Source organism: Nuphar pumila, chromosome 9 (assembly GCF_984573655.1).
Source record: "Nuphar pumila chromosome 9, dmNupPumi1.hap1.1, whole genome shotgun sequence".
NCBI lineage: Eukaryota > Viridiplantae > Streptophyta > Magnoliopsida > Nymphaeales > Nymphaeaceae > Nuphar > Nuphar pumila.
Genome location: NC_143257.1, coordinates 4,651,695 through 4,661,995, shown reverse-complemented (window position 1 = coordinate 4,661,995; position 10,301 = coordinate 4,651,695). Strand labels below are relative to the sequence as shown.

The following is a 10,301-nucleotide window of genomic DNA, read 5'->3' as shown; positions in this document are numbered from 1 at the left end:
TTACTGGGATGAAATGTGCGATAAGTGGGCGGGAGATGCATTTAGAAATCGCTCTGCGAAGGCTGCACAAAATCGATCGAAGATGCCCGAAGCCCATCTACACACAGGTGGATCTAAGACATTTGGGAGCCACATAAAGAAAATGGTAACTCATCAATATATAATATTAATTTTATAAGTATTGTTGCAAACTTGTGTACTAAATCTTTTGTCATTTAACTTTGCAGGAAGCAGAAAAAGGAGGCAGTGTACCATATAAGGATGTGTTTGTAGAAACACATAAACGGAAGACCACGGGAGTCTTCGTATCAGAGAAGGCGAGAACGACAACGGTATGTATTAATTCTATTAATAATCATTGCAATATATATGCAAGTTATCATAATGTTATCATTAATTATTAATGAATACTTTAAACATTATTTTGTAGGAGGCATATGAGCAACAGATGGTAGAGCGATATGGCGATGACGCTACTCAGCATCCATCATTTGATCCTACAGCATGGGTGACTGCAGCAGGTGAACCCAAAAAAGGTCGCGTGTTCGGGTTTGGGAGTAATATGAACACTTCACCAGTTATTGGTTCTTCCAGTTACGGCTCACCGACTTCTTGCGCCGACATAAGCTCCAAGCAGCCGACTATTCTTTCCGGTGATGATGTACGCGAGATCATTAATGAATCACTGAATAACTACTTCCAATACACTGTCGCCCCCTTTCTCCGAAATGAGATCAAGGCCGCTGTTCAGGATAGGGGATCTTCGATTCCAGGTCCCTCTCAGGTATAATCAATATTCAGTTTTTTGTCTGCCTTAGAACACATATGAGCATAATCGAATCACATATTCAGTTTTTTGACTGCCTAAGAACACATATGAGCATGTTATAATCACATATTCAGTTTTTTGACTGTCTTAGAGCACATATGAGCATGCTATAATAACATATCAAGTTTTTTTATTGCATTAGAGCACATATGAGCATGCTATAATCACATATAAAGTTTTTTTGTCTGCCTAAGAACACATATGAGCATGATAGAATCACATATAAAGTTTTTTTGACTGCATTAGAACACATATGAGCATGCTATAATCACATATTCAGTTTTTTGACTGCCTAAGAACACATATGAGCATATTATAATCACATATTCAGTTTTTTGACTGCCTTAGCACACATATGAGCATGCTATAATAACATATAGAGTTTTTTTACTGCCTTAGAACACATATGAACATGTTATATATCATTTATGATAGAATCACATATAAAATTTTTTGCTTTGCCTGCCTTAGAGCACATATGAGCATGCTATATTCACATATTCAATTTTTTTACTGTCTTAGCACACATACGAGCATGATCGAATCACATATATAGTTTTTTGCCTGCCTTAAAGCACATCTGAGCATGGTAGAATCACATATAGAGTTTTTCTAGATGCCTTAGAACACATATGAACATGCTATAATCACATATTCAAGTTTTTGACTGCCTTAGCACACATATGAGCATGATAGAATCATATATAGAGTTTTTTTATTGCCTTAGATCAGACATGAGCACATGATAGAATCACATATAGTGTGTAATTTATTTTATTATATTTTGTTTATCAATACTGACTGTTCTTTTCTTGTGTAGGCTGCTAGCGATAATCAGCGTAGTGGAGCTGAAGGGACAGATAAAGACAATGAACAAGAAGACGCACAAAATCTTGGCGATGATTAGAGGACTGTGTTGAAGAAGTTCTATTTTTTTTATTTTTCCTAATTGTAATTGTTGAATTGTAAATAATTAAACTTCTTAATTTTAAGGTGGAACGATTAATTGTTGTAGATTCTTGTTATATGAATTTTTTTGTGTGGTTTATTTTTTATTTACAGGAAATAGAAATTGTACAGTTCTCGGTATTTAATTTTCAAATAATTTTTTTTTAATTTTTTTTCGTGTTTGCGACGGAACCATCCGTCGCTATTCATATTAATCTAGCGACGGCATAGCGACGGAAGTAAATCTGTCGCCAAGCCGTGGTCGCCGTTTAGTATCGACGGATTGGCGACGGAATATAGCGCTCGTTATTCCGTCGCAATTAGCGACGGACCTGGCGACGGAATAATTCCGTCGCCAGTTAGCGTCGAAATATTCGCGACGTAAGCATATTGTCGTCTCGTTGTCGCTAATCCATTGCTAACCATGTTAGCGACGGATTAGCGACGGAATGTGGTCGTCGCTAATCTACTGCTTTGTTGTAGTGATGTCCATCTCATGACTATAATATGCATTCTTACATTTTTTCAATCATTAGGTCTGTTCTTAGAACTATTTATGTACTTTTGCATTTTAATTATATAAAAAATAGGTCATTTCTCTCAGCCTTTTCTGTGTGTCTCAGACACATGCATCTCACGTGCATTCTATCAAGTATGTAACTTGAATCATTAGGTCAATCACATAACCCTATACATATCTTTTTCATTCACATGTATACTCATATGCAATGACATATATAAACATTAGAAAATTTTACATGTCTACTTCTATATGTTTATGCACATGAAAAAAGTGATTCTATAAATCTAATGCAAAATTTTTCTTGATTATTTTAAACATATTTGGTATAATAGAGGGTATAGCCACCTAGAAACAACTGTAAGAGTATTTATTATTTTATGTATTTTATTTTTTTCTTCTATGGCTTAACTGAATATATCACAAATGGTCAATTATGCAATGCAGTGATTGGAAGATGGACACAGAGTTCTTGTATTGGCCTATGTTCGTCTACGCTGCCCAAGCTAAAAAATAAATGGAAATGTCTTCCCTTACTGTGCAGAGTTTTTGGCCCTACTGCACTCTATATTCCATTATCTAAAACCATGTCAAGCATGATCTCCTAAACCATGACAAAAGGACACTTCTATTCTCACATATTTAAATCACACTCTGCATGATCTTCGAACTACATTTTAATGTTTGCATGATGCTTTTACATCACATACTCACCACGAGTAGTTTACCTGATTTTCATAAATATTACATTCATTTTCTTTTTTAATGTGCATTGGCTCAATGGTCGCTTTGTGATACTTAGCATTAAGTATCATTTTATTTGCAGTACCTGTATAATAATTCATATATTCACAAGGTACATACATTTACGCATTCACACAATTCTAAACAGAATTGGCATGTGCCGCTATACACTTTCAATTGTAAATATAAATAATGCATGAGCATGTGCACAAAGCTGCATTGGCAATGTGTGTGTTAACATAGTTTACTACGCACATTTGTGCTTGCTCACATGCAATTTTATGAAGTATTTCATACGTAATCGTAACCATGATTCAATTATGTATAAAAATTCTTCAAATTTGAGTTTTAAATACATGATTTTTATTTGAAAACTGGTTTTAAATCACATTTAAAAATACTTTTAATTTTGAAAACTTTGCTCGCTTAGGCATTTTACCAAAAACTTAGTGTGTAGCATAATTCTCAAGGCATAAACTAAATTTTCATAATTTTAAGCCTGTATTATATATTTAAATAACTAATTTAATCATTCTAATTACATGCTTACTACGTTAAACCATTAGATTATAACATAATCACTACATTAGGCATCTTAAAAATCTAATTTGATAACACGATACTACGCTAGACAAATCAATCAACATAACGATAAAACATACTAGATTATGACTAAGCAACCTAATTAAGCATTCAAAAAGTTTAGTTTAGGGATCCTACCCTCATAGATCTGAAATATCATGTTGCAAAACCCAAAAAGCTAAGGGTTTTTGCAAAAACCACAACAAATTGCCGCTTTAGCAATTCACCGAATACTTGGTGTGCACGTGCAACACCAAGGAGAAACAATAAAATTGGTTCAACTGGAGTGCTCTCCCACTGATAGTATAGGGTTGCACAAATAATGAGGAGGTCTCTCCACACAAAAACTAGCATAAATCGAAAATCAGGTAAGTTGATTTCTCAAGAATTGATCCAAACAATACCAAAAATGGCAATGGCCGAGCTGATCGACTATGTTGGGTGTTCTCCTCTATCTGCACATAGTCCCAACGTTCCCAACAGCAGTTGCATGCTTTTTAATGCGTAATTCTCAAAGTAGAATTAATTTCCTTGGAAAAATTGATTTGAAAAAGGCAAAAATTAAATATGAAGGTAAAGGAAATGAAATCCATGCTAATGTTGCTGATAAAGATGGCGTCAACTACAGGGCATGACTCTCATGGCTGGGAATCAAGCATAAAAATCGAGAATCCCATATTAGAGGGGTCGACTATAAGGGTTTCTTAAAAAATATAATCGATAAAGAAGAGAAATAAAGAGGGAGATGAAGAACAGGATGTGGATCTCACCTATGGCATGAATTCCAAGGGAAATGTTTCAGCAGCAGGCACAAATCCCAAGAAATTTGACTAGGGTGGTATGCAAATCCCAAGACAATGGGTCGATTATGAGGAAAAAAACCCCAAAAAATGAAGAAGATGGAGAATGAGATTGAGAAAATGAGGGAAGAGATGAACTCACCAATGATCATTGATGGCATTGTGGGTGGTGCAAACCTCGAGAAAACTAGAAGGCATGGATTCCAATGTTGTCGGCCAGGGTAGAAGGAAGAAGAAATTAGGTCTTCTCAAAACCCAAAAGAAAGGAGGAAGAGAATGGGGTGTCGACTATTTGGGAATGAAATGAAGATATAGAGAGGGTGGGGATCGGGTTTCCTAGTGGGCCCACCTAGTCCCAATTAGGTTCCCTTGTGTGCCTATTCAAATCGGGTCCAAATCAGATCCAGTTTTTATCCATATCAACTCAAACTTTAATCGATTTCTAAAATACGTAAAAAATAATAATAAAATTACTATACCATATGGTATATATGTATTTCATTTTAGATTTCAAAAAAAGGATAAATAAAAGTAATTATAAACCTTTTTACTTATTTTAAAATCCATAAAACCCCTAATTTTGGGTCGGCCCATTTTGTCCAATGCCATATGGACTTCAGGTCCATTTTAAAAATGTATTTCTTTTCTAAAACAAAATCTTACCTTTTGCTAAAACAAAATAAAGTATTCTAACTCTAAATAGTCTATTGTTTAAGTATTTTCTTAAATTAATAATTATATTGATTTAAATATTCTACTTAAATTATTTATAACCAAAATACCCTTTTGATCAAAATCCTTTTGCAAGCTTCCAAAATACATCCAGTTAGGCTCAAAACACTTTGCAAAGTCATAACTCACTAAAGTATATAGTTTTAATTATAAATTAAATATTTTAAATTGTTAATTATAAAAAAAATCTAAAAATATCAATTATGCTCTTATTAGCTAGAAATGAGCAATTAAACATGTAAAATACTAATAAATAAAATTTAAAAGCCAAAAACACATTCCTAACTTGAGGATAAAGATGATTTCTTTATTTATTTATAATCCTAACAAATTATAGGTTTTACATCACCTGTCGTACAGTCTCCCACTAGCTCTTGGCGTCTCCCTTCAGACGGTAGACACCAAACGTAACCTACCTATTATCGGGATCCTCCAATAGATGCAAATTTTCTCAGATCGCATGGACCCACTTCTTTGCAGCATCTGGGCCCTCCTTTCTTGTGAAGGATGTGGAATTTATCGCCATGAAATGTTTGTAGTTTGCTCCACGGTTTCCTGCATGATTCCCTCCTTTGATGCCCTCATGATTTCTATTGTCATTACTCTCGTTATTCATGAGGTTTTGGCACGCGGTAGTCAACATATTTAGAGCTCTCAAGAGAAAGTCGCTCTGCATGATCCAACCCTAATGTTGTCGTCTGACCATCTTATTCAAAAGAAAATGTATGTAAGCTCTAAGTCTTCTGACACTAAACACATGTGATGTCATTATTATTTCATATAGATTCTTATTTGCACCAATTTAAAATTATATCATACAAAACCCTTATAATATCAACAAATTACAAAATAGAACTTACTTACTGAGCAATGTCGGTCTGCTGGACGTATCATGTGCCAATATTTTCTTTTTGCTCTAATACCAAAGTTGTAACGCCCCAAGATTTTTAACTAGAAAAACATGAATATTTTTTTATCAGTGAAAACCTCTTTTACTTTTGGATTAAAACCTTAAGCAAGTTACAAGGCATTCAATTATCATACGACTAAATTTAATGTGGATAACATTCCTCATACGACTGAATTTAATGTGGATAACATTCCTCATTCAAATAATTTAATCTCAATAAATCAGAGTAATACAAATCCAAAATAAACAATAATGTTTTCTAAAATAAATAATTATGTTTTATCTAAAAACTCAATTTCTCGAGAAAAAAAAATTACTGGTTGTTGATGTTGTTGTAGCATTTCATAACTGCTTTAGTTATTTATATATGGTCAGATATCAACAAGCCCCGAGTAGGAATACAATGACTAAGCATACATGCATAGAAATAGGCATACTGAAACAACATTCTTTATATATATATATAATAAATGAACAACTATCAATGCACAAACAAATAATTGTTACATAATAACTCAAAATCATATTCAAAATTCTCAATTATGTATGATCATTCAATTTATGCATGACTTACTAGTGCAAGCGAAGCGTCCACCATAGGCATGTGTAACTTACAATATTTTTATTTACATTTTTCTTCTTTAAATGATACATGCCATGCTTCACTAATTGCACGATGCACTTTTGTTTCTCTTTCACAATACTATGTGAGTACTAACACATACAATATTCATATTAGAGGCATGACTCAGAGGGTATATTTTTTATTTTATTACTTTGGCTTTTACCATCTTTTTCATCCTTAGGTGAGGGACGATCCTATCGAGAGAGAAACCCAACACCCTCAACCTAATATATTATAATTTAATTCAGCTGAATCACATCACTACCACCCCACGACGTAAGTGGTATCTATCCCCTCTCTCGGTGGCTTGGAAAAGCAATCCTCTATGCTTGATAAAACTCCACGAAGCTAATAGTACTGCTTACTCTCTCATTAAGCCATAAGAGAATTAGCCTACACATTACTTATTATTTAACTAATTCTCTTGACATATATATGCTTAAACCATAATTTATTATTTATAAAAAAAAATCAATAGCCTACACAAGCACAAGCACATATGTTTTCAATCAACTCGTCACATGATTATCGCCCACCAGTTTATGGCACCAACACATATTAATATAATTGACCTTCGACAAGGTCATGGGCCACCTATTTGGGCTCAGACAATCCATTGATCTTATAACAAAATTAATTATTGCATATTTTATTCCTATTATTATGCAACACATACATATGTCATTCACATGCATTACCTCATTCAATATGCACTACATCATACAACAGGCACCAACATCATACTAACATACTTCATAATTTATGATCCCACTATCATACTCATGTGTTGTACATGTGATCTTTCATTCATGGTTTACTAATAGAAAATTTGTTTCAATGTATTTGCAACAATTCAGATTCCAAAGTATTCCACAAAAATACATAATATAGGCATGTGTAGAGAAACTACATATGTACAGAGGTATAACCACAAGTCTATGTGTTTTGTTTTGTGAGCGTACTTCGCAAAACACATACCATTTTGCTAGCTAAGCATATATATAAATATATATATATATATATATATATATATACATATATATATATATATATAATATCAGCCATAGGTCTGAAAATGCTTTCAAATTTCTCAAACATGTTCATGTTTGCACAAAATCGCCGACCCAAACATGCTTACCTAAGGCACATGTATGTACCTGTCTACATGAGGTCGTCCCTTGAGGGTGTATGCACAACAATTATATGCAAAAAATCAGCCACATAAAAGTTTGTGCGTGTGTGCACCACAAAATTTCATAACCATGGAAAGTTCTTAGTTCCAATGTTTTTCGCAGCAATACAGATCTAAGGCATCTCACGACAATTCGGATTCTAACAGGGTGCCTAAATATGATGAAGTTCATAAAAAACTCTCATCAATACATAACTACGATAACTCAAGCCGAATTCAAATTTTAACAAGTGCCTAAATGTGTTGAAGTGCAGAAAAAATAGTAGCAATACAGAACTAAGCTCAAGCGAATCAATTATACTTGAACACAGATTCTTACAACTCAATCAGCCTTTAGAATTGCAACATGTTTCTTCAATATTAATCTAGGAAGTCATGCATGCAAGTCCATGTGGTTTGCATGCATGTCTGCATGTGTTGTTCGAGTGCATGTTGGTAGGCATGTATTTAAGCAAGTTGATTTTGGGGTGTTTCTTTTTTCACAATAAGAGAAATGGGTTTTAGGAAAAATGCATTTTGAATACAATTAGATAAAACCTAATTTTATCTTGCTTATGTTTTGTTCTCAAAACACATGCCAACTCACATGTGTGAGCTGGTAAGAACTTACTAATGGGGGTAAAACTTAAAAAACACGGTCAATTTTTATGTGTTTAAACTATAAATACCAAGGATGTGATGCACATAAAAACATTTATGATAAAGATGAGTAAAATATCAAAGTGAAGACAAAACCATAGTGTGCATTTTGTTTTCATGCATATGCACACATGAGCAAGACAAAATATTGTGAGGTACCATTTGCAATAAAAACAAATCTTATAGAGGAATGACTTGCAATCAGAATCAGATGAGTAGATGAGTTGGACTGCTAGTTTTATAATATCTTCAACCAAAGGGTCAAATGTCAAAATCCAACACTATCAAAGCATGGCAATAAAGCACCCAAAAAATTTTTATGGGGGACTAACAACAATTGTTTCAGCCTTGACAATTTGTCGTAATTGTGTGCATATATGCATGCCACAATACTGAAGAAAGTTTAATGTACTTGTCATTGGCAAGGTTAAAAAATCACAAGATATATCATATACAGATCTGAATATATCTAAAAAGAAAAACACCTAGTTTTGAGATCTACAACAACACGTAGGTTTGAATAAAGACAAGATTACAAGACATGAATATATACGGGTATATAAAAATACAAAGATCTGAGCATATGTAAATTTCATGGATCAGAATAATAATCAAACACATCTAATCCAAATAATGGTAGAGATACATACTTTAAATCATATCTTTATGCTATCATACATAAAAACTTCTTAGTATGTGAAGAAGGTTGTTAACGAAAGCCCGAACTACACAAATAACTTAAGTCATAGCATTTCTACCTCACCCGTCAAATAAATTACAAATTTCTTCCTCCTTGTGAGTTTCTCCTCCAATGTCAATGGGGGTTCTCATCAGTAGAGAGAGGCATGACGGATAAAGGGGATTGAAAAGAAAAGATGAAGGGGTCAGCTAGGTTGTGAGATGGAGATAAGGAAAGACGAGGAAGAGAGATAAGGGAGAAGCGAGAGAGTAGAGATATTTGGGGCATTAAAAGGGGTCTTTGGGCCCATCTTTTAGAAAGAGGATCCGGTTAGGGCTCCTGTCAAGGATCTAGTTCAAATCAACTTCCACTAAATTCTAAAAATTTCAAATTCAAGTCTAAGTTACGTCTAATTCAAATTACATTGAAATAAATGCTCAACAAACTTTTATATTTCACTCTATCATAATTAATATTTTTAAGATAAATAAAATCTTATTCCTTTGAAAATTCAACCAACATATTTACAAAAAAAATCATCCAAAAAAATCATAGTTGTCACATGGTGTCTCTTATACAAACTCTAAAAGAAATCATGTCTAAACTTCATCCCAGTAGAGAATTAAAATTTATGCACTATAGCTTGTTTTTTTTATTGGATAGATAATATTCTAAAAATTTTAGGTTCTGTAACTAATTTCTATGGTTTTTAATTCTCAAACCGTAATAAATCAGTGCACAAGATTTTTATTTATATTTTTTAATATATAAACTAACACATAAAAATATTGGCTATAAGTATTAAATAGTTTGAAAGTAGTAAAATCTATAAAAACATACAACCAATATAAAAATTTTGTTAGGGCAAAAATTTTATGCTAACTTGCAGAGGTCATATCTCCCAACTTATAACTCAAATGAGCTTATTTTTTTTAATTGCTATTACATGTATGAAACATCCTTCAAAATTTGAGAATTTATGGGTTAAACCTTTTTAGGAATCATAATTTGTTTTAAGCAGCACAACATGCATTTTCAAGAAACGCATAAAGAACTTTACAATTTCATAAAAAAACACCAATAACATGCATATAATGATTT

The 10,301-nt window shown here is 33.1% G+C and overlaps 1 protein-coding gene across 1 annotated transcript; it reads left to right on the top strand.

Moving 5' to 3' along the window:
* The first annotated feature begins 464 nt into the window (after window positions 1-464).
* On the top strand, window positions 465-1,956 carry LOC149828263 (uncharacterized). Its single transcript, XM_090016909.1, has 2 exons — window positions 465-784; window positions 1,650-1,956. The coding sequence occupies exons 1-2, from the start codon at window positions 563-565 to the stop codon at window positions 1,734-1,736; spliced, it is 309 nt and encodes a 102-aa protein (XP_089873035.1). The 5' UTR covers window positions 465-562; the 3' UTR covers window positions 1,737-1,956.
* The last annotated feature ends 8,345 nt before the right edge of the window (window positions 1,957-10,301 follow it).